Here is a 24625-nt window from a genome sequence, read left to right as displayed (position 1 = left end):
TTTAGGAGATGGTTGGAGACAGTTTTTTCTTTCATATTCATTATGCATAATAAATGATGTGGCCATAAAAAGTGGATGGTCTGTTTTCTATGAAAATGGAAAGGAAAATTCCAGATGTATGGGGCGGGGAGTAGGGGGTTGGGTGGGGATTACAAGCCAGATATTTTTTCTAATTGTAATAATTTTGGAACCATATGCCGTATCATACCCTGGGTCAGTTCTGACCCTGTCAGAATGTTTTGTTTCATTTTGTTTTAAATCCTACCTAGCAGTTTTTTGAAGAAGCAGTGAAGGATGGAGAATCATACACAAACTCTTGTGTATGTGTCTGAGAGACCTGGATGAGACCATTGGATCAGTGCTTGAATATAATGCCACATAGTGGACAGACAGTATATTTCCCTGCCTCGCTGATTAATCAATGAAGTGTCACCCTGCTTTACTGTAGGCTTAAATAAGATAGCACTAGGGTGTGCGGAACCAGCTCGAATTGGCTCTCTGGAACCCTTTGTTAAATTTCCAGTATGAGTCTTTGCACTTCAGAAATCAGCAAATGCTACAAATGTCTTGATTCATTGCCTTGTTGATTGTATGGATTTCAGACCATGATGGAGAAAATGTTAGTAATGCAGATTAAAATTAAAAGGGTGTTGTTCATACATTTTTCTCAATAGCGCGTTGTTAAACATTTACCAGGATACTGCTGGGCAGAACCCAAACCAAATTGGGTGGCTTGTTCTACCACAGTGCCCCAAGTGTTACATGGGATGCCTGCAAGATGTCTCATAAAGCTTACCCCTATATCATAGCTCTATGAATAAACTAGGTAAGAGGTAATGAGGAGGTGAATTAGGGTGGTGACAGGCATGGGAAGGGAAAGGAGGAGCATCTGGGAAGGACACTACTGAGAAAGAAATCCCTACAGGACTCAACAACTAAACAAAGAGGTGGAAGATTTGAAATGACTAATATTTCAATCATTCAGTGACTGGGAAGATATGGTGGTTTTAGCTATGGAAAAGTCAGCATGATGGGGCAGGGGTGGGTACTGGGGCTGCAAAGTTTAAAGTGCTATTCAAGTGACAGTTATTATTACCAGCCAAGAGGTCTGTGGGTGCTCAGCATTAATCCTTGGGGAAGGGGCTACATGGACCTGGACAAGCGAATTAACATCTCTCCAGGGAGATAACTTGGTACAAGGGAACGTTGATCATTTCTGGAATCAGACAACCTGAGTTTAGATCTTGGTTTCGCCACTTCCTACTTGGGTAAGCCAAGACGAGTCATTTTATGTCTCTTGACTTCAACTGCTTCATTTGTAAAAGGAGGCTATTAGACAAGATGGTCTCCAAGGTACCTTCCAGAACTCAATGTATGGTCTTATGTTCCTATAGGAGATGATGAGTTCTTTGGTTCTGGTGGGACATCAAGGTGGAGATTTCTAACAGACAGCTGGAGAAGAAGTGAGCCCAAAGAAGAGATGCCAATTTGAGATTCATTCAGATAGAGGTGATAATTGAAGCCATGTAAGTAAACAAGTTCTCCAAGGGAGGAAGTGTAGAGAGAAAAGATAAAGGGAGAGAAGGAAGATGCCATCAAAAGAAGAACAAGATGATATGGAGGGTATAAAGATCAACAGAAAACACAAAACATAGTCTCCATATACAATTAGAGATAATCAGGAACAGCTTCAGTCTCACCTTTTTTCCATGCCCTCCTTTCATCCTTCCCTCTCTCTCTGTCTCTCTATCCATGTCTAATTGTGTCTCCTCTCTTGACTTTCTCCATCTCCTTCCCTGCCTTCCTTGCTCTATTTGTCCTTCTGTGTGTCTCTGTATCTTTCTCTCTCTGTCTTTCTTTCTCTTACACATATAAGGACACACACACACACACCAGGTCACTGGCTTGATCTTACTTGGGCAGTGGGGTCAGGAAGCCCTAAGTTATAAGCCAAAGCTTATATCACCAGATGTGGAAGAAACGATTGTAAGTAAATAAATTTGGTTCTCCTCCTTCCTCCCTGGGAACCTCACTGAGCCAACAAATAAACACAGCAAATGGCAGAGAAACCACTTTTCTGTCCACCAGTGTAAACAAATTAGGCTGAGCCATCGGCCCAAAGGCTCCTGCCCCAGTGACCCATGGGGACAACAAAAAACAGCACCGAATTTGTGAGGGAGGATAGTGGTCAGGGGGAAGTTTACTCGAATCAAAGTCTAGAAAGAAGGCCCAAATTCTATGAAGTAATAGAGCAGGAAGGAAATTCTCCATGTCTACAGTCAGCAGCCTCTCCAAACCCAAGTCGCAGTAGGCATTTACAGAGTATAAATGCCTAGATGCAAATGCATGGTTCATTTAATATTTCTGATTAGAATAAACATAACATTTTCCATGCAATCTGCCTCTAGTGCTTCTTAAATGAAGCTGTGTTTCCCCCTGGGGACATAGGCATCTGTTTGTTTTCATTTCTCGATGGTTTGCTTGTTGGACCTCATATTAAAACCACTTTAGAGCTGCAGTTTCAAAGTGGTTTCAAGTAAATATGTTGCTGTCTTGGGGGTTTTTTTCCCTCCTCCTTCAAATGAAGTTCTTCTTAGAGAAAGAAAAGATTCATCTGTGAGACCTGAAAGATTTTAAAAATGAAAAGACAACTCTTGAGAAGGAACGGTTCTTGGCTCTTGCCAAGGGGAGTGGAAGACCTAAGCATAGGATGCTATGACAGGTAAGTCTGTTAAGTAAAAATATGTGTCAGCTTGAGAATGCTCTGGGTTGGAAACTCACAGTTCTCCTAAGAGTCAACAACAACGGCCACCCCCTACAAAGTCAACCCTTTCCTTGATTGCCAAGGGACAGGTTACCTTTAGTGGTAAGGAAGGTTTGGGTTCAAATTCACCATCTGAGGAGGAGGTGGTATCAGAAGAGGATGAGGAGTAACACTCAGTCATCTGTGCTCTGACAGGTAGGTGTTCGAAGTCTGAAATAGGAACAAAGTACCCAGTCAAGCAGAAGCGATTTCTTTCCCAGATTTCGTGACCCAACACTCCCTCTCCCTCCCTGCCCACTGCACCTGCCCTAAGCCTAAGCAGCACAGCTACCTAAGGGCAATCTGAAATTTGGCTCCCCACGTTAATTAAATCTCTGGCCCCTGGCCAAGGGCTTTGCACAGCTCTTGGTGTCCATATTTTAAAAACACACACACACAGAGTATTATGTAGAAATCAATTAATTCCTTAAACACCATTTATGGATCATGGGGCTTCAAACGCATTCAGAAATGAAATCTATTATTAAAATGCATGTCTGAAGTTAGCCATGGTACCTCAAACGATTGTGTGAGGGTCACCGCGCAGTCTAATTGAATGCAAAAAGTCCAAGCCAGCTCTTAAACAAATTACCCTTATGTGGCTCTCGGCATCTGGCACCCATTTTTAGAACATGACATCTGCTCGGTGTAAAAGAACTGGCGTCAGAATGTCTGGTCATATAAAAAAATCACAAATGTAATCAGAAGCAAATGGACTCTGCCAGCGCGGGGCTTTATCACACAGTCTCATGCAACATAAATATTTCATTAATTATGTCTAAACAAATACCACTTTTCTTTTCCCCACGTAAGAATATTATCACATCATCAGGGCAGTGATGAAAACATCAGGAAAGATTGGTGGGGACGGAGGTGGGGGGGCGTGTGGACATCCCAACAATGTGCTCCCATGGGGCAGTCTGGCTTTGTCAGGGGGGAGAGGGCACAAGACACAGAATAGCCTGTGGCTGAAGGAACCCTAATTAAGGCAGAGTCAGTGGTAACACTCTGCCCATGCCCATTCTGACAAGGATTGGGCTCATCTCTGTCCATGACTTGAATACCCATGGGTGCCTGGTATCTTCATATGGAAACATCTGCCTTTCCATTTTGACCTTCTCTAGGGTTAATGATTAACATCTGGATTAGCCCAGCTCTGGGCAATGAATAGCCCTGTTGGGGAGTAAGTTATTTGGCCCTGCCCAGGTGACTGATAATTTATTGCATCCTAGTTTCTTGTGTAAGCCCATATTTGAGCAGGTGTGTGTTTGTGTGTGTGTGTGTGTGTGTGTGTGTGTGTTCAGTGGTAATATAATGGTTAAACTCTACCATCCTCTTTCCAGGTAGCTTTTTGCTTTTCTCCAGCTGAAAGGGAAACAAACCTTAGGAAAATTGCATGAAACAGTGGGAAGTGCTGGATTCTGTTAGAAAGACCTGAATTTGAATTCTGGTTCTGTTACCTGCTACCTGAGTGATTTGGGGGCTAGTCACTTAACTTCACCGAGCTTTGAGTCATAGGATCATGGAGTTACAAGGGACCTCAGAGACCATCAGCTTCCGTACCCCCCACCCCTCCACACACACATTTTATAAGTGAGTGCATAGATGTGTAGAACAATGACTTGCCCTAGGTTACACAGGTGGGAGGCTGAACCCTGTTCTTCTGACTCCAGAGCTAGCTCCTTCTCACTATGCCAGCTGCTTGATTGCGAAATGAGGGGCCTGGAATGGATGGCATCCATGGGACACAGCACGTGTTCAAATCTTGCTCCTGACATTCACTACCTGTGTGACCTTGGGTGAATGATTTGACCTTCCTAGGCCTCAGTTTCCTAGACGGCCTCTGAGGTCCCTTTCAATCTAGAGAGAGAATCCTTCCAGCTCTAAATCAATGCTCCCCTACACAAGGGGAGATGAGGCAGCTAGGTGGCACAGTGAATAGAGTACCAGCCCTGGAGTCAGAAGGACCTGAGTTCAAATTTGGCCTCAGACACTTGACACGCTTACTAGCTGTGTAACCTTGGGCAAGTCATTTAACCCAATTGCCTTGCCTTCCACCCTCCAAAAAAGAAAAAAAAGAAAAAGGAGAGGAGATAACTACTCTGATGGAGACAGGTCTAAGACAATTCCCAAGGACCCGTGATGAACAATGCTATCCCCCTCCAGAGAGAGAACTGATGAACTCTGAGTTCAGATTGAAGGTTACTTTTTTACTTTCTGTACTTTTCTCTTTTATTGGTCTGTGTTTTCTTTTGCAATATAGCTAATATGGAAATATGTTTTTCATGACTTCACATGGATAATTAATATCAATTGTTTGCTTTCTCAAGGAAGGAGGAGGGGTAGAAGGGAGGGAGCCAATGCGGGACTCAAAAAATTTTTAAATGGATGTTAAAAATTTTTTAAATGTATATGGGGAAATTTTAATGAAATAAAAATATATTGGGGGAAAAATAAGGGGAGATTTTGGTCTTTAGATCTTTCAAAGATCTTTCTTCTTCAGATCTTTCAAAGTACCCTTTCATTCTTCAGAAGTAGGCTTAGATTCAGGCAGTGTTAGAATTGGAAGGGACCTCACAAACTGGTCATTCTGAATGAAGCTCCTCATTGTACAGACAAGGAAACTGAGCCCCTCCCCCGGGGGGGGGGGAGGGAGAGGAAGGAATTGCCAAGGTTGCACAGGCAATGAGTGTCAGAAGCAGGAATCGAACCCAAGTCCTTTGACTCAGCTAATCATTAGCGGAGCAGAAACTTGAATCCACTATGCCTGATATTATCTAAGACCAAAACCGTCCCATACCTAACAAACAGTGAGGAATAGTTAGTCCATTTGCTGGGAGAGGAGCTAAAAGCTATCAGATTCCATGTGGCAGGTGGAAAACTTTGGCCCAGAGTGAGATGCGCTTCTCCCTACCTGAGATACGAATGCACAGGCTTTCCTTAGAATTTCTGAACCATTTCTTCCCCCTTTCATGCCAAGAATGAAAAACTAAAGTCCTGTGCCTTTTACTTTGGCTTCCTGGTGACACCACCTTGCTGTGTTGCTTTGGCCAAGTCCCTTACCCACTCTGGGCCTAAGCTTCTTTGTAACACAAGAGAGTTAGAGAAGGCAGCTTCTGAGGACAATTCCAGTTCCAATGTTCTGGCGTCCGGAGAAGTTAGTTGGCAGAAATTCTAAATTCACCGACTGACTTCCATGATGAATTAAAGAGCCCCTAACAGAATGGTTTAGGGGAAAGGTTAAAGTTATTGTTCTCTCCCAATCCTGTCCCTTCCTACTATGATGGCAGATGTCTCAAACTGAAATTCCTTGTACTAAATCGAGCTTTAGGAAAAAAAAAAATGGGGAGGCAAGGGGGCTGCCGTTATCAGCTTAGTTTGTCTTTGCATATGTCTTATGAAATCTTTCCTCTAGGGCAAATGGCTAGACAGTCTGGGATGTAGAACAACATGTTGATGATGGAGAGCCACTGAGGTTAAGAGACTTGTTCAAGGTCACACAGTCGTTCGCGGGTGAAACAGACTTGGCTCTGAGCCTCCTGCCTCCCAGGCTGGTAGTTAACCCAATCTAACCCCACTGACTCAGAGACGTCTTCTCTCCTCCCAGTAACAGAGACGTTGTCCAAGTCACAGAGGGCAGAGCCAAGTGAGACTTAAGAGTTCTGAAGAAAGTCAAACTCAACGGATTTCCAAAGGTCACAGAGCAAATTAATGGAGGAGTCAGGTCGCCCAGGTCCTCCAACTCTTGGGGCTCTGCCCTGCCCTCCTCATCTCTAGTTCTTTGCTCCCGCTGCTGCCCTCCCTCCCTCCCCAGACTAGCTGGCCTTCATTGTAGGCACATGTTTGTATGATGTCTCCCCAGCTGGAGTGTAAGCTGGTGGAGGGCAGGGCTGAGCCCTATTTCACTTTAGTTTTTGTTTCACTCACACTTACCACAGTCCCTGGCACGTAGTAGTAGGTGCTTAATACATGGCTGATGACTGACTGAGTGAATGATTGATTGGATAGGATTTGTCCTGAACTATTCTGATTCTTACTTGGCTCATCCTTGTGAATGAGGACATACAGATGTAGGACCCAAGGAGTACGAAGAACGTGGGGCCTAGATGGGAATCAGGAGATCTGGGCTGGAGTTCCACTCTCATCTTTATTAGCTGTGTTACCTTGAGCAAGCCATTTTTAGCACTTTTGAGGCTTACTTTTCTCATCTGGGAAAAAGGACACCCCACCCAGGGATGCTAGCTACTTCACAGGGTTATTACGAAGGGTGTACTTTTAAAACTTTCAATCACCATAGAATTGTAAGCTGTGGGGGTTGGGGTCAGGAAACTTCCAGAATGAGAAGTCCCTCCATCAATCCAGATGGGTAATTCTCCTGTAAATTATAGAGAGTCATTTGGGGCACTAAGAGGTAGCCCATGGTCACACAGCTAGAATGGGTAAGAGACAGGACTTGAACCCAGGCCTCCCTAACTCTAAGGCTGGTCCTCCACCACACTGGCCCAGGCCTATCAGGGCCCACTGGTTCTCCTGGGGCTGGAGGCCCTGAGTGTGGCCTGGTCATCTGAGCAGCACAGATTGGTGCTGGCAAGAGAGAAGAAGAGCAAGATGTCACAGCCAAGCGCCTGACTCCTCAGCTCTCCAATTCTAACCTTCAAGCAACTTCCTGTTCAGATTTAGACCAAAACCTGCTATTTGCTCCCTTGTTTCTTTTCCTGGCGGGAATAAATTACCCCCTTCTCATCCCTCCTCTTGAAGTCCCATCAATAATTAACTGGAGTTACAAGGGCTGCTGGATAAACAGGCGCTGCCACCGAAGCACCTGCTTCCCTCCCTGCCAGGGACTCTGTGCTGAAGCCTGATGTCTTCTTTGAACAAAGGCAAGTTTCTTGACCTTCCATTGGCTGAGAACAAGAGCCCTCATAGCCTAGGTTGTGGGGGGAGGGGAGAGTGGGGGATGTAGGCCCTGATCCTCTGGCTCCCCAAGAAGTGGGCTGGGTACAAAGGAAGCTCCTCTGTGCTGTTCTCTGGACCAGGGATATCTGCAACAGGAACCCAGTTTTCCTTTTACTAGCTCTGAGTTCTACAGAGCCACTTTCTCCTTTGGTGGGGTATGGTGCCCTTTGGCTAGAAGGCTGGACCACTGGGAAGCAGGAGGCAGGGCTTGCCAGGAGGTTAGGTGATGAATGGACATAGGCCCTTTTGTTCCAGGAAAGGACCGATTACCTATCAGGTCACCCAGCAAACCCTGAAATACCCCCAAAGGAGGAGAACACATTACTTAACATGGTAGGGAGAAGTAGTCAATGTCTAATAGAGACCTACAGTGACCTAATTTCTGTTGGGGAGCCAGGCCAACCATGTGCCAAAAACTAAAAAGATTAAGATCTTCTAGCTAAAATAGGAAATCCTCTCTTGCAGACACCTTTAAGAGAATCTAAAGCAAATCCACACCTGCACAATTTTATTGGCCTAACTCAAACACAGATAAAATTCCTGCTTAACCTGGGTTATGGGAGCCAGCAGAAATGTACCTACCTATTGGCTGTCTCCCTCTCTCCCCACTACCTCCCCCTGAATAGTGTGGCCTGGAAATAATTCTTTCCTGAATGTTTCCATTGGGTCTGTCTCAACCAAAGGATTAAGGCTGGAAGGAACTTCTGAGTCCCCCACCCTTTGAAAACAAAAACAAAAACCTTTATGAAATCCCACCATTCCCTATTAGCTATTGTTCTCTATCTCTCCTTTCCTCAGCCAAATTCTTTAAAAAGGCCATCCATACTCAATGCTCCCACTTCCTCTCCCCAGTCTTTCAGTACCTCTACAATCTGGCTTTCAACCTCATGATTCCCAGAAACCACTTTCTCCAAGGTTACCAGTGACTTCTTAAGTGACTTTGCTGGGGCCTCATTTTTTTTCACTTCTTTGAAGCATTTGACACTATTTACCACTTTCCCCTCCTGGATCTTCTCTCCTCTCTGGGTTTTTATGACATTGCTGTCTCCTGGTTTTTATGCTACCTGTCCAATTGTTCCTTCTCAGTCTCCTCTGCTGGATCTTATCCACGTCATGTGCGTTAACTGCAGACATCCCCAGAGCTCTATTGCAGACCATGTGCTCTCCAAACTCTCTCTTAGCAAACTCATCTGCTCCCCAGCTTTCATATCAACCCTATGTAGATGACTCACCAATTTATATATCCAGCCCTTAATCTCTCTCCTGAGTTGCAGCCCCAAATCACAAACTGTTCACTGGGTATTTTGTACTGGATATCAGGATATCTTGGATTCAATATATCCATTATAGAACTCATTATCTTCCCCCCAAATCCACCCTTCTTACTTCTTGCTACTGTCAAGGGTCCACCATCCTTGGAATCCTTAGAATCACCCTTGTTCTCAACATCCTCACCTCTTTACTGTCATGTCCTCTACATGTATAATCCACGGCCAAAGCTTATCATTTCAACCTCACACATGTTCCCTTCTCTACTCACACAACCGCTACATTACTTCAAGCCCTCGTCGCTTCTCACCTGGACCACTGCAATCCCCTCTCAGCTACTCTGTCTGTCTGTCTCCCTCTTCCTCTCTATCCCTTCCTCCCTCCCTTTCCTCCCTCCTTCCTTCCCTCATTTCCTTCTACTCCAATCCATTCTTCACACAGATGCCAACCAACATCATTTTCCTAAAGCGCAAGCCTGGCCATGTCACTCTCCTGTTAAATAAGTTCTGGTGTCTCCTTGTTACTCCACTGTTTGGCACTGAAAGTTTTTCACAGCCTGGTTCCTTCCTATATGGCAGTCATACTGGTCTACATGCCATACATATAAGGCATGTCCAAGCCTTTTTACTGACCGTCCCCAAAGCCTGGCATGCTCTCCTTCCTCACTCTTTCCTCTTAGAATTCCTGGTTTCCTTCAAGCATCATGTCCTACTAGAGGCTTTTGTACTGTCCTCATTTCTGGAGCCTTCCCCTGTGAGGTTACTTTGTCTGTATCTTGTATATAGGTATATATGTACATGTTGTTCCCCCATTCAAATGTAAGTTCCTTTAAGGCAGGGACTAGTTCTGCCTTTTTGCCTTTTCTCTGTCTCCCTAGTGCTTAGCAAGGTGCCTGACATGCACTCCCTCAGTGATTAGCAAATGCTTGCTGATTGATTGAACCGTCTCATTTTGCAGAAGGGAACACAAAAGACATATTTGCTCCAGGTCACACAGCAATCACATGGGTAGAGTTGCAACAAGAACCCATTTCTCCACCTAGGCCAGTGTTCTTTCCATTGTGCCATACTGCCTCTCAGTCCAAACCAGTAGAAGTGGCTTGAGTGGGATGCCCTCTCCCTTCTCCTCTGCTTCCTTCCAGACCCCACACTAGCATCCATCCATAGCTCCCCATAGACAGAGCTGGGTCTCAGAGGTCTTGTTTGTATGGCAAAGTCTCAGAGTTCAGGACACACATCTTAATATAGTGCCCAGCATGGAGTTATTTGGAAATGATGATAGTTATATCTTCATATTCACCTTACCCCACAAAGAACCAGATTAAACCAATGGGAGACAATATGGCACAGACAGAAAGAACATTGGATTTGGAGTCAGAAGACCTGAGTTCAAATTCTGACTTTGCCATTAAAAAAAAAACTATCTGCATAATTTTGTGCAATCTCTTCACCTCTCTAGGTCTCTGTTTTCTCTTTTAAAATAAAAGACAATAAATAAATGGGGCTGAACTTGAAGGCCTTCGAGGGCCTTTCCAGGTCTTAGCCTACGGTCCTAAAAATCTATGATCCAACAGCACCCTCTCTGACCAGGCAAGGGAAGAAAATCTTCTGGGTCTTACAATTCTCCCTGAAATTCTGCAGCACCTCCAAGAACTATGGTGCCTGGAGATTTGGGAGGCAGTCAATGGGCTCATAGATTCACTTGTGATTTCTCCCACCATTCACAGAGTCTGGCCAGTCTTTCTCTTTCACAGGGGATTCCCAAGGCTGTCAACCACACCTCCCACAAGCTTCATCCCTATGCTTCCATTGAGGGGACACCATCTGATTGTTGCTCAGCAGGTTCTGGACATGACCAGCTGTGTACTGTGAGTGTGAATGATTTCTTGAGTCAGTGAGGCTGGGTCACTTCTGCTGCCGGAGAAGAAAGACAAACCAACTTTCTTTCCCTTCCTCCTGTTCTAGAGCAGGGTCCAGAGTAACTCAGCCTGGTCAGAATCTCTTCAAGTTCTTCCTGTTCTAGAGCAGGGTCCAAAGCAACTCAACCTGGTCAGAATCTCTTTAAGTTCCTCCTGTTTAGGGCAGCTAGGTGGCACAGTGAATAGAGCACTGGCCCTGGAGTCAGGAGGACCTGAGTTCAAATTCAGCCTCAGACACTTGACACACTTACTAGCCATGTGACCTTGGGCAAGTCACTTAACCCCAATTGCCCTCCCCAAAAAACATTCCTCTGGTTCTAGAGCAGGGTCCAGAGCAACTCAACCTGGTCAGAATCTCTTCATGTGCTTTGGGCAATCTAAGAATTTTTCACAGGATCATTGATTTAGTACTTGAAATGACCTTAGAGGCCCTAGAGTTCAACTGTCTCATTTTATGGATGAAGAAACTGAAGCATAGAGCCCATGGTCACATAGAGCCTATGGTCATGTAGAGCCCACTCTTTAGGGTGGAATTTGAGCTCAGGTCTTCCTGACTCTTCAGTGGCATAGTCATTACACTTTTACTGCCTGTCTCTCAAAAAAGAAGTGGGGGGCAAGGATTTGGGGAGGCTCCATATTGTCATTTTTATATGACTTTAAAATGAGGGAGATGTGAAAAAGATCTGAAGATCTTTGTGGCCCCTCAGACTCAGCACTAGGATCCTCTTAACCTGTTAGCGCTCTGTAAAAGCATCTATGGGACTCTGACAATTTCTTGACTCTTGGGATCCACAAGTAATACTTTGTGCCATAAGAGAGAGGAGGTAGGAAGGGGGTGGTACAGCAGGGCTGTCCTAAACTCCCCCGTGAATAATCTGAAGTTCAAAGCCCTGTCATGCCTGTCCTTGGTCCTGACTCTCAAACATCTTGCCATTCTCCAAATGTTCCTCACACTAACTGCCATCTTTCTCTTTACCAGACCCAGGGCATTTTGGATTTGAAGCAGGTGAATTACCTTATTTATAGGGAAAAAAAGTGAATTGCCAAATTGTACAGGGGGTACAAGAGAATCCAAGTGCTAACATTTTCTGCCTAGTGTTGAAAGGAATAGAATCTCAGATTACACAGAAGCACAAAATTTGAGGGAAGAAGGGACCTCAGAGCCCACCTAGCCCCACCCATATATGAACAAGAATCTCTTTTATAAATAATAATCCCAATGAATGGACATCAAGGCTTTGCCTTAAGACCTCTAAGAGGTGGAGTCCACCATCCTCTAAGGCAGTCCATTTGAATTCAGGATAGTTCTAATCATTAGGAAATATTTTCAATTCAAATAATGATGATGATGATGATTGTATCTATCTCCCAGGGTTGCCATAGAAAAAAATGCAATATTTAAAAAGCACTTTGCAAATCTTGAAGTGCAATGGAAAAGCTAGCTATTATTATTATTATAAACATTTCTTGTCATCATCCCTGAATTTGTCTTTGTCTCCCCCCCACCACCCCCAATGCCCTGGTTCTACCATCTGGGACCAAACAGAAAAAACTAATCCCTCTTCTCCATTACAGACATTCAAATAATGAAGACAACTCTCATGTTCCCCCGGAGTCTTCCTTTTTCTAGGAGAAATGTCCCCAGTTCCTTCAACTGATTCCCACACAACATGGTCTCAAGGTTCTTCACCATCTTGTTAGACCTTCTCTAGACATGCAAGCCTATCAATGTTCTGCTTGCCAAGTGGTAGAGTCCAGAGTTGGATGCCATACTTCCAGTGGGGTCTGTCCAGGGAAGAGTTCAGAGAGAATCTTCCTTCACCTGCTTATTATCCCCAGATACTCTGCTTCTCCCGAGACAGTCTAAGATTCCCTTAGTTTCTTTAGCTACCATTTTGTATTGTTGACACACAATGAGATTGTTGGCCTCTGGATCTTTTTAAGATGGCCCATTCTTACACAACCTCCTCCACAGAATGCCCACGAAGTTGATTAAACTTTAACCAAACAATTCTGAGGCTTTGTAAATATCCCTTGGCCCAGCTAGCTTCCTCTCACTCCATGTATTTGATTTGTTGCTAAATCATCATTTCTCCTGGCACATCCCTTGCTTTGACTTCCCTCTGCTCCACAGCTACCACCTTCATTTGTGCCCTCTTCACTTTTCAGAGTTTATTACAATGGTCTCCTAATTTACCTCCTTACCTTAAGTCTCTCCCCATTCCAATCCACACTGCTGCCAGTTATTTTCCTTAGGTACAGATAAGACTATCCCTATTACCTCTAAAGACCTTCACAACTTAATCCTCACCTATTTGTCTAGCCCTCTTGCTCTCTGCAATTTAAACATATCACCCTTGTCTTTGTTCCTTCACACAATATTCCATTCTCCCATCTTTATGCTGGTTCCTGGAATTCACTCCCTCTTCAATGATGTCTAATAGAAAGCCTCTCTTCTAAGAGAAATTATTATTAATAACCAATGATTTGGGGAAATCCAGAGTTCCACCTTTTTCTGAAATCCTGATTTCAAAAGTTCAGTCTGTGGAAGGACATTACTTATAATGAGATTGGATTAAGACCCCACCGAAAAGGAGATGCCATTGTGCTCTTCTCAGGTTTGGGTGGGGATAAATTCTTTGAATAGATTGAATAGAAGGCTGGGGGTAACTTAGAAGTAAATGACATAATCAAAGTTCATTTGAACAGGTTGAGCCTTTCATTGTAATATTCATTCTCTCATTAATTGTTAGCCAATTAGAATTGTTTGCTACTCTCAAGAACACCCCTCTTCTGGTGGACATACATGCCATGAGCCTGTCCACCATTATTGTCTTTGGTCTAAGAGAGAGATGGCCAAATGACCATCCTTTTATTAAAATGCTGGCATTATTAATAAAACGATTAGATTGCCCAGAAATTATGTCTCTTGAAATTTTTTAATCACCACACTTCTTTCAAGATGCATCTCAAGCTTTGATTTCTACTTGAAATCTTTCCTGATTCCCTCTACCCCTCTCACACCTATATTGTATTTATTGGTATTTTTATTCCTACAATAGGAGCCTATGTCTACTTGTACTCTCCCTTATCAGAATGTAAATTCCTTGAGGTCAGAAATTATTTCATTTTTTGGATCTGTATTCCCAGGACTGAGAACAGTGTTTAGTAGATAGTATGTGCTTAATAAATGCCTACTGATTGATTCCTATAGGAAATCTTGCCAGGAAAAAAAAGCACTTACTTGAGTTTTCTCCAGGGAAAGGAATGTCCATTTGGCCCGAGGAAGACTTACTCCATGGCTGTGATGGCATCTTTGGAGGGTGGCAGATGTCCATTGCTCCTGGGTTACTAAAGACATTGCTGAGATCCTTCGTTGTTCTTGCTGACTCCTGGTTCTCATTAGCTTTTTCTCTGAGTCTAAAGGAAGAGAAGAGACTACTTCTTTTTGTCAGGGCATTGTACTGGTCCAAAGGTCTCCCCAGCAGTACCTCTTTCAGACTAACTTTGTCAAAGACATCTTCCATCTTGGTAGAGGGTAGGGTCATAGGCTTCTTTTGCCTACCAGGCAAACTGCGAGCGCGGGCAGCTCTATCTGAAAGGCTATGTGCCCCTGGTGGTGCCTCGGTGGTACCATGTAATGAAAAAGCTGAGTCTGTGGTCCCTCTCTCCTTTCCAGGTACCAGTAAGGAGATGAGACTAGGCTTCTGCACATCACAGTCTTTACTATAACTTGTTTTCCTTAAGTTTTGGGAGTGAACACTGGGGTGGGGGCCATTTAAGGACAAGTCCTCCATAGGTACCTTTGGTCTGGAGTCACTTGTCTTCTTTCCACCCTCTGGACTAGAGAGGAGGGGCTCCAAGGACCTCCTGATTGCATTTGCTATCAGGCGTAGAGGGGATTTGGGTCTGCATACTGTCCACTCCCCTGCAGCCCTCAGTGCTGGGCCACAGGCTCCCTCTGGAGTCCCTCTCTGGTCTGACAAGGCGGGCCCAGGAAACGATGAGGGGTCAGCCAGGTTTGATTTTTCACCTCTTTTATCACCTCCAGGATGTGTTGGTTGTGGTCTCTCTCTTGTGCCCAGGCTTAGATTCTCTGCATTAGCATCATTCCAGTCCAGCAGCTGAGACTTTTGTTCTTGAGTGAGGACCAACTTCTTCAAGCATTGTTTTTTCCCTTCAGTGGAATTCAGTTGGTAGTCTTCCCTCCTACTTCCTATGCCAGCATTTCCTTGGCCTTCCTCAGGAGATAAGGCTAGAGATGTCCTGCTGCTTGTCTCTACTCCACCATGATCTAGACCATCCTGTGTACCCCAAGTTTCCCAAGGAATCGCTTTGGCTTTCCTATGGCCATTGGAACTCTTCACACCAGAATCCCTTGGCCTGTGTGCGGAAGAGGAGTCTCCCTCAGGTGTCACCAGGGGATGTTTTGCTTCTTTTTGGAAATGATGAGGTACATAGAGGGGGATTTCCTTACACACCTCTCGCATGTGGACTCTTCCCTGAATGACTGGACTTTGAGGCTGGGAATGTCCTCTTGTGATTTCAGGGGAACTGATGTATGATGTCACCTGGAGGAAGTCAACATAAAAGAAATTATCAAGCAATCCCTTTTACTCATTACTTTTCTATGGGCATTCATTTCCCTGACCATTCCTCACACATTTCCCTCCCCAAGCTCTTGATGGCTGTGTTGGAATAGAGCCAAAACTACAACTGAGGAAAGCGTCTTTGGTGAGAGGAAATGCAGCATCATGGTGATAGGATCCTGGCAGTGGTGGTCAAAATAATGATGAGCATGGGAAAGTAATTTTATATCCTTGAAACTCAGAATGCTCATTTGTAAAATGGATACCATAAGACTGCCAGTACTTATCTACGGGTTTATTAATATTACATTATTTATAGCATGGTCGAGTGGAAAGAAGGCAGGTAGGCGGTGCAATAGATGGAGAACTGGGCTTGGAATCAGGAAGACTCATCCTCCTGAGTTCAAATCCAGCCCCAGACACTTACGAGCTGTGTGACCCTAGTCAAGTCACTTAACTGTTTGCCTCAGTTTCCTCATCTATGAAATGAGCTGGAGCAGGAAATGCCAAACTACTTTAATATCTTTGCCAAGAAAACCCCAAAGGGAGTCACAAAGTATTAGACATGACTGAACTGAACCGAGAGTGGAAAGAATGCTAGCTTTGGACTCAAAAGATCTGACCTTGAATCCCATGATGCTTACTACCTATTCAACTTTGGTTGCTTAAATCACTTAGCTTCTCTGGGCCTCAGTTTCCTCATCTGGAAAAAGACAGGGGTTGGACTAGATGACCTCTGGCTATGTGCCCCTGGTGGTGCCTCATTTCATTCCATGATCCCATGATGGTCAACTATTGTCTTATTCTTATTTGATGGAATTCAGATAAAAAAGATCATAGAGACAAGTCACCAAACTTACTATTATCCTTTTATGTTGGATGTTTTGCTGACTACTGTGCCAGTGGAGAAAATGATTGCTTACTGTATCTATAAATATCACCTTTGGCCATTGGTTTGATTTTACCTTCAGATTCAAGCCCACATTCTTCCATCTCTGTTTTTCCTTAGTGCACATTAAGAAGTTTACACTTGTTGATTCTAAATGACATTTTGATATCATGGAAGAAAATTTCCACGGTATGAAGAAGGTATTCAGTGTGCTTTTGGAACCATATAATTTGATGCCATCTATGTAATTACGTGATTAATGAAAAGTATTAATGAGAATTTCTTTTTGATGTGGGACTTAAATTCACTTCTATTCAGGAATGGTGGCAATGGGCTTTAAAGTTATGCAAAATCATAACTAGTTTGAGCTATATTCCTGGAAGATACCATGATTGATACCAATTATTCTTAACATGATTGTGGCATGCCATGTTTTAGAGATCAGTTTTCTAAGTTGACATCAAATGTTCTAGGACTATCCCTATGCTTGAGTTTCCCCTATAAATCTGTGGCATGTGAACAAGCCAGGTGTGCAGAATTGAGACAAAGGTTTTGTGATCATCAGTAAAGGCTATAGAGCTTTGGTGTGACATGTTTGATAATGCCAATCAAAGATAAGTTGGCTTTGCACTCCTAAAACATTTGGGCACATCTTTCTTTTTTTTTCGTGATACAAACAACAAATGCTTTACACAAAATACCTAAGTATATAATTGGTCTATATTTTGAGGAATCATTGGTATTCTCATCTTGGGGTAATAGATGCAATAATATCTTCTATTAAGAAAGATGGGATCACACTCAGGTCTGAGAGGAAGCTGGTAAAGTTCTCTGCTAGTTAATTCATGTGCCTCTGTGAAGCATCTGTACTAATTAGTTGACCTTATTCCACCCCACCATTTTCCATTTTTGCAGAGAAGCTAGAGTTTCAGGCACTTTACTTGACAAAATAATTTCTGTTGTTCATTGTATTTATAGCACACAAGCTTTCTGTTTCATGTTTGATCCAACTTGCATATTCATCATTGGACTTCTTGAAGCTGCATAGGCAACCAGCATTGCCCCACATCCTCCAACTTTGGGGATTCTCTTTCCTCTCTGATTTCTTTGCTCCTCAAGACTCTGTAGTAGAGTCTTTGATGCTGAATTGCCTGTTTTGTTTTTTGCATTGTTTTGACTCTTTATATCACCATAACCTTCTGGCATTTCCTTTTAATTATTGATTAAGAGTGTCTTATCTGCTCTCACATACTTCCCCTCCATCCTGAGGTCTACGCACATGTTTCTTTGGCAGCTTTTAATTAGACAATATGGGATTCTAGGTTGTTATTATTATCATCTTGCTTCATATGCCCACTAGATATTGTTGCAATCTTCCAATGCCTTTTCATGAGTCAACATCTTTTTCAAGATATTTCCACCATGATGACATTTGACATCTCTCCCCAGGAATATTCCTTGATAGCTTCACCATCCCCATCATGGTCCTTACCATGGCAACAGCCACAGAATATAGTCTTGTGTACAGGTCTGGAATTTTTTATTTTATATTATGTCAAAGAGCATAGGAAAATTTATTTGTTTGTGATGGATGTAGCAAATATGGGCTTTTTTAATGATTCTATTTTAGCATAATTGGTCAGTTAGTTAGAGTTGTGCCATCAAACTCAGAAAGAGCTTTCCAAAATCTGATTCTGAGTGAGCCTATCACTTCCAACCTTTTGAGACAATAGCATCACAGACCTAGGCAAACTTTGACTTAGGCAAACCATTCTGCAGACCTCTATAAAACTATTTGCTTAATGCAAATTTGCCTGTGGACGTGGGGAAAGGAAGGAGGGAAAGGGGTAGGAAAAAGAGGGTCTCCTGCCATACCTGGATGAGAAGGGAGAGCAGGCCTGGGTCAGCCATGTTGGGTTTTGGTGGGATCTAAAGGAAGAATACTAAGGGGCAGATACATGTGGGCTGGACATGGACACAGACAGGGAAAGACAGGCAATACATGAGAGCAGGGGACAGATACAAGATACATGAGTGGACAGACAAAAGACAGACACATGGGGCCGGGCAGGTAGGTGGAAGGAGATGAGCATCTCCTCTCTAGACAGGGAGGTCCCAAGCCAAGTCCCCCATCAGACAGTGGTGGTCTCTCCATGCCTCAGTTCTTCTGCTTTCACTTGGAGAGTTTTTTTGGTGGGGGGATGGGAGGCAGCAAAGCACCCAGAGAAAGGAGCACAGTACTGCCCAGCAAAGTTACCATAGGTTGGGGGGTTTTATGGAATGCATATTTCCTTTAGAATTCTTCATGTGAAGTCAAATGTACATAAAGTGAGAACTGTCTATTTTTGCTCTTACATAGAACTCCTGGAGTTTGTATTAAGTGAAGATTTTTAATGTCTTCGAGTTCGCCAGATTTCCTCTCTTCACGGGGAAGTAATTCCTCAATTTCCACTCTCATTTCATCACATCTGGGCTTCAAAATGAAATTATTTCTTCCAGTTGCTCTGCATCAATCTGTGCATCTTTGTTGTATCACTTGGACTTAAGGGTATCATTGGCAAAAAAAGGTGATGTGAAGCCTCTGCCTATGACTGATAAGTTCTGTTCCCAAATTTTGTCATGACGGCTAGCACCATCCTTCATTAAAAATGTCTAGCTGTGGTACACCAAAAGACTGGATAGATTCTAGCTATTGTTATTGTTCATTTTTCTATAAATGACTTAGATTAACAGGCAATGGTGAGGAGGAGGAGGAGGAGAAAGAGGATGGCAATGATGATGTAGTGGTCTGAGAATGATGAGGTGCCTGGAAGTTAGCCAGTCTGTCAACATCAGGAACACAAAGCTTTGAATTTGGTGATGTAAGAAGACAAAAAGACAAGAGGCAACATGGTTCCTGTCCTGGAAAATCTTCCAATCAACTTTAGACTTTTTTAGCCCTTCCTTTAGTTTTTCTACCAATTTAAAAATTATTCCAAAGAAAAATAACTCCACTGCCCCACCTCTCTGGTCAGGATCTATCTGGAGTTTCATGCTCAGGTCTAGTCACCAAAATGGAAAGGATGATGATAACCTTGTGAATGTTCAGAAGAAAGTAACCAAGGACTTAAGTCCATGCCATGTGATGATTTTTTTTCTGAAGGCTCTGAGTATGTTTAGGCTGGAGACAAGAAAGTTCAGGTTGGGTGGGGGTGAGACGTGAAAGAATTCTTCAGAAAAGATATTACATTTGTTGTTGACCCCTAAAGGGCAGATCTAGGAACAATGGGCAGAAAGTGTGAATAGCCAAATGTATGTTTGAGATGATGGACAACTTCCTGACTATTAGATGCACCCCAAATTGAAATGGACAGCCACCTCAAATTGGAACAGATAGCTACCTCAAACCACAATGGACAGCCACCCCAAATTGGAACGGATAGCTACCTCAAACCACAATGGACAGCCACCCCAAATTGGAATGCACAGCCTCAGGAGGGAGTTGGCCCCCCCCCCGAAGGTCTTCAAGCCATAGATGAATTACAACTTGTCAGGATGGTTGCAGAATGTCTCTCTTCAGCATGAGTTACACTAGACAGTCACTGGAATCCCTTCCAACTCTGCTTCTTTTTAAAAGAGTTTAACAAGTATGGTGAAAAGCTACTCCTCTCAGCTGGAGACATGGAAGCAGGGGGATAGCCGACATGACCTCTTGCTATCCCTTCCAAATCTGATTCACCATCATGTGGGGGTTCTTCCCCTCATTTTGTCCCACTGTTCAGAAAGTTGCCATTTCAAGTCAGTGCAGCAAATCATACCATCTGCCTGAAAGTTTGGGAGCCTTTGATCTTTTTGAAGGATGAATATAGCCCCTGACATCTGAAGAGGGGATTAAGAGGTTGGCCTACTTCCTGCTATGCAATTCTTACCCTGGACGTAGGGAACTGAGCCCTGGTACCTCACTGGTTCCCATAAGAAAGAATTTTCTGGCTGTCTGCATGGTACATATTACATTTAACTTACCACAGGGATTATTGTTGTAGGGCAATAATCCTGGTGCCAACTCTATGCATGATGGGGGAGGGTAGAAGAACTGAACAAAATTATACAAGGCTTTACAGCTAATGAATGTTAGGGGCTAGCCCCTTCTCTGCCCCTTTCCTGTTCTGGGCTGTTCACCTCGTAGGGTGCCAGGAAGCTTTTGGACAGCAATGGGAGGGAGAAGATGGATATCACATTTTACTTCCTCAGAAGTCAAGGTAGACATCTTGGTAGTCATACCTGAGGCAGGGGAACATCACCAGGATTCCCAGGACTGGGGGCTGAGGAAGAATGAGGGTCCTTAGAAGGCAGCACAGATTTCTTACTGTTCAGTGACGTCAGATCTGGACAGGAAAGAACACAATGTCTGTTAGAGTATCTCTAAAAACAGAGAGGAAAGTGAGTTTGTGTACAACCTGTTCCAGGAAAGGGAGAGAAGAGAGGGAGGAGGAATGGACAAAGGCAAGGACCAAGGATACAGAAAAGCTGGTTATCAAGCACATGGGATCCCAGCGTCCTCATGACTCAGAGAGTCGTGGGTACCAAGGACAGGGCATTATAGGCATCGAGTACCCAGGTAATCCTGGGCCCAGAGCACGCCAGTCCCCTGAAACCTGTTACACTCTGTACCTCTATAATGTGAACAGGGAATCAGAGAGGTTAGGCTACATGCCTTATCAACATAAATTGTCCCAGTTTAAGCTGTGGATTTGTTAGAATTGAAGAGGATGGTTTATTAAACCCCTTAAAAAAAACTCCCCATGAGTCTTTCCACAGGATTCTAGAATAGTATTTTCCCCAGAATGCTGTGAGCAAATACAAAGGTGATGGAAACAGCAGACCAAGGTGTTTGCTACCATTCCAACCTAAGCAGAAGGTTGCCAGGTAGAGCAGGAAGCATGAGAATGAACCCAGAGGCAGATGGGAGGCAAAGGCCACTGTCCAGGCAGGGGGAGGGCTCTCCTCCTGGGGCAGGGCCTGCCATTCCTGGCCAGAGGGCTATGCCCACACCAGGACTGGAAGAGCAGGCCCGGCAGACCCAGGACTGGGAAGGGGCATGACTCCTCGTGGAAGCTAGCATTCAGAAGCAGCACAAAGAGGAAGCTAATTTGTCATTAATTTAGTCATTAGGGAATTTTAAATGACCTGAATGACAGTTGTTTCATACCCAGAGTCTCATTAGTTTGTTTCTCTCCCTCACTTCCCCTCTGGCCCCCCTTCCCAGGCACTCAGTTAAATAAGCATGCTCTCTCCTTCTCCCTCTCCCCCTCCCTTTCTCCTTCCCTCTCCTCTCTCCCTCTGTGTCTCTCCTCTCCCTTCCTGTCTCTGTCTTTCTCTCCTTCTCTCCCTTTCTCTTTTCCTCCCACCCTCTCGTTTTCCCTCCCTCCTTCTCTCTCTCCCTTGTCCTCATTCTCTTCCTCCTCTTCCTTCTCCTTTCTCTCTCTTCCCCCCTTCCTTCCCCTTTCATCTCTCCTCCCTCCCTCTGCGTTTCTCTCTCTCTTTCCCTCTCTGTCTCTGTCTCTCTCTCTCACACACACACACACACTCTTTCCCTTTCTGTCTCTCTCTCTGTCTCTCTCTCACACACACACATTTTTTTCCTCTTTTTCTCTCCAATGCACAATCTCACTCTCTGGTACACACTCCCTCCCTGGCTCATTTTCTCTCTCTTCCATACTCATTGTCTCTTACACACCCATTTCATTCTCTCACACTTAAAGAAATGGCAAGTCATCTGCCTTATAGATGAGATTCCCACATGTGAATCCTTTCCAGGAGGGTCATCCTCCTTTTAAAATGGGGACTGGGGAGGCAAATGCCCAGGTGATTTCAGCATTTTCCAGTAGTTCCCTTACAGCCTCCCTGGGGTGGGAAAGGGAAGAAGCCGAAAGGTGGGTAAAGAGACAGAGGTTGTGGCACAAGGAACTGCAGAGGCGCAGGCCCCTTCTCTTGGGGAAGCCTATGCCTGCCCACTCCCTCCTGGCCTCCCCAGCAGATGTGGGGCTGGAGGCTGGCCACCCACTCCACCCAGGCCTCCTGCCCAGTTCACATTTGAATGTGTTCTGACCTAAAAAGGCAATTGGACCAATTCCTCCCGCACACTAAGATTTATGAATCAATTGTTACTGCTCTTCCTGCCTAGAGCCTGAGGCCCTTGCCAGGGCCCTCCTCCTCTCTCTCCACCCTCCCTCTTCTCCTACAGGGAAGGCTCATCAGCTCTTGACAATACTGGGCTGCCCCCTCTGTTTGCCTCCCCTATTCTCCTGTAGAGTCCAACTCCCCGGAAGCCTTTGTCAAGGGTCCCCTTCTATAGCCCGTCCTCCTGCCTCAGCCTCAGCTGGCATCCCAAAGTAGACATGCTCCTCCAAGAGCACTGTCATCAGGAGGGTGGTGGGTGAGGGGGTGGAAAGGTCAGGTAGACAAGGTCCGAAAATTGGGGTCCAAGCATTTCCCTGCTGGCCCAGATGAGTCAGAGGCCAACAGGATTTAAAACTGGAAAGAAATGAATGATTGAATAAGAAGCATTTTAGTGTTTACTATGTGCCAAGCACTGTGCTAAGGGCTGGGGCTATGAAGACAACAAAAAGACTGTCCCTGGCCTCATGGGGGAGACAATACATACAGGGGAATGGTCACAGAAGGCTGTTTTGGTCCGAGGAGTTCCAACTGATTGTCATGCCCTCTCCAGGAGCAAAAGGGGCGTAGGGATCTAATTACGATTCTCAGGCAAAGGAAGGTATGTGTGCGTACACACATACCCATGCTTCCTTCCCTTGACTTTTATTATTAAATAAGTCTCATCATTTTAAAGATGTGGAAACTGAGTACCAGAGAAAAGTGACTTTTCCAAGGTCACAAGGTGGTAAGTAGAAGGGACAAGATTTGAACCCAAATCTTTAGCCTATAATGTTGGGCTGCCTCACTTCAGTCCCAGGTTACCAGATTGAGTCACTGACCCTGTAAGGGAGAGTGCTTTTTAAAATCCTCATTTTATAAATGAGGAAAACTAAGGTTCAGAGGTGTGTAAAGTGCCTTGCCACCTCTGGAGGGGCTGTATTTCTAGGGATAATGGGCTAAAGCAGTGGGCAGAAGGTCCTCTTGTCCTTCCTAAAGGGCGTCCCTCAAATGTCCATCATATGGTCTCTATTTCTTTCCTTGCCTTCCTTCCTTGATAGATGAGGCGGTCTCTTTCTGAGCCTTAGAATTTTTTTCAATCATTGTAGGCAACTTCTCTTGATTGACTTCCACTTCTGTGGTCACGCCTTCCTACCACCCCTCCCCCCAGTCTAGGGGTCCCCACCTTCAATGCCCTCAGGAACAAGACTGCCAGCTCTGCCCTGGGGTCCCCACTGACCAGGGGGTCAGCCCCAGCCTTCAGCAAGTTCTCTGAGAACTAGACACATGAATCAGAAGGGGCTGCCCTGTCCTTGGCCTTCCCTGGCCCACCCCTCCCTTCTCCCATCCTCCTTCTCCCAGAGGGAGCCAAGCCCTGCCTTTCTCCCCTAAGTCAACTTTCCAGTGAAACTCCCTCCCTCAGAGCTGTTCAAACCATTCTTAATGTCTTCCTGAAGCCTTGGAGTTCCCTCTGGAGGCTGGCCTCAGAACTACAGACAACTCCTACAAAGATCCCGAGACTAATCAGCAAGAGTTCATCCTCTGGGCTCACAAAGCTACCCTGTCTGTGTGGATGGGCATTCAACTCTGGCTCTTCCCTTTCTTTCTTCCCTTCCTCTCTCCTCATCTTCCTCTCTCCCTCTTTTCCTGGTTGACTCCCATGTCCAGTGGAGAAAGAGCTGAGGGCATTGGTGGGAGTGTGTCCACAGGCTTTCTCATGGATGTCTCCCCAGCTGGAACTACTTTCTGTCATCTTAGAGGGAGCCCCAATAAAAACCATAATCTCTTTCATAGCACTTCATAGAATCATAAACTAAAAGATCAGAAGGAACTTTAAAAGGCCCAACCCCAACTAGACCAAGCGTCCCTACCCCCACCCCTCCAATGCCCCTAATAAATAAGAAGCCATCACATCTCTGGTAAAAAAGGAGAACTGGCCACCTCCCAAGGCAGCCCGTTTCACTTCTGGACAGTGCTAATCATTGGGAAGCTTTTCCCCCACTACAGGACCCAAGTCTTCTCTGTAAATTTTTCCCTCAGGGGCCAAGAAGAACAATCCAATTTTT

At 44.6% G+C, this 24625-nt stretch overlaps 1 protein-coding gene across 1 annotated transcript in view; it reads right to left on the bottom strand.

Moving 5' to 3' along the window:
- Window positions 1–24625, bottom strand: part of MICAL2 (microtubule associated monooxygenase, calponin and LIM domain containing 2) — a 264175-nt gene that overhangs the window by 51515 nt on the left and 188035 nt on the right. The window contains exons 31-33 of the mRNA XM_069091238.1: window positions 20685–20788; window positions 14191–15517; window positions 2859–2974 (exon numbers count right to left, since the gene is read on the bottom strand). Of these exons, the coding sequence (XP_068947339.1) occupies window positions 2859–2974; window positions 14191–15517; window positions 20685–20788 (1547 nt within the window). The remainder of the gene's footprint in view (window positions 1–2858; window positions 2975–14190; window positions 15518–20684; window positions 20789–24625) is intronic.

Source organism: Petaurus breviceps, unplaced genomic scaffold, assembly GCF_028583685.1.
Source record: "Petaurus breviceps papuanus isolate PSGF00001 unplaced genomic scaffold, PetGlider_PUasm1.0 188, whole genome shotgun sequence".
NCBI lineage: Eukaryota > Metazoa > Chordata > Mammalia > Diprotodontia > Petauridae > Petaurus > Petaurus breviceps.
This window is presented reverse-complemented; position numbering and strand designations above follow the sequence as displayed.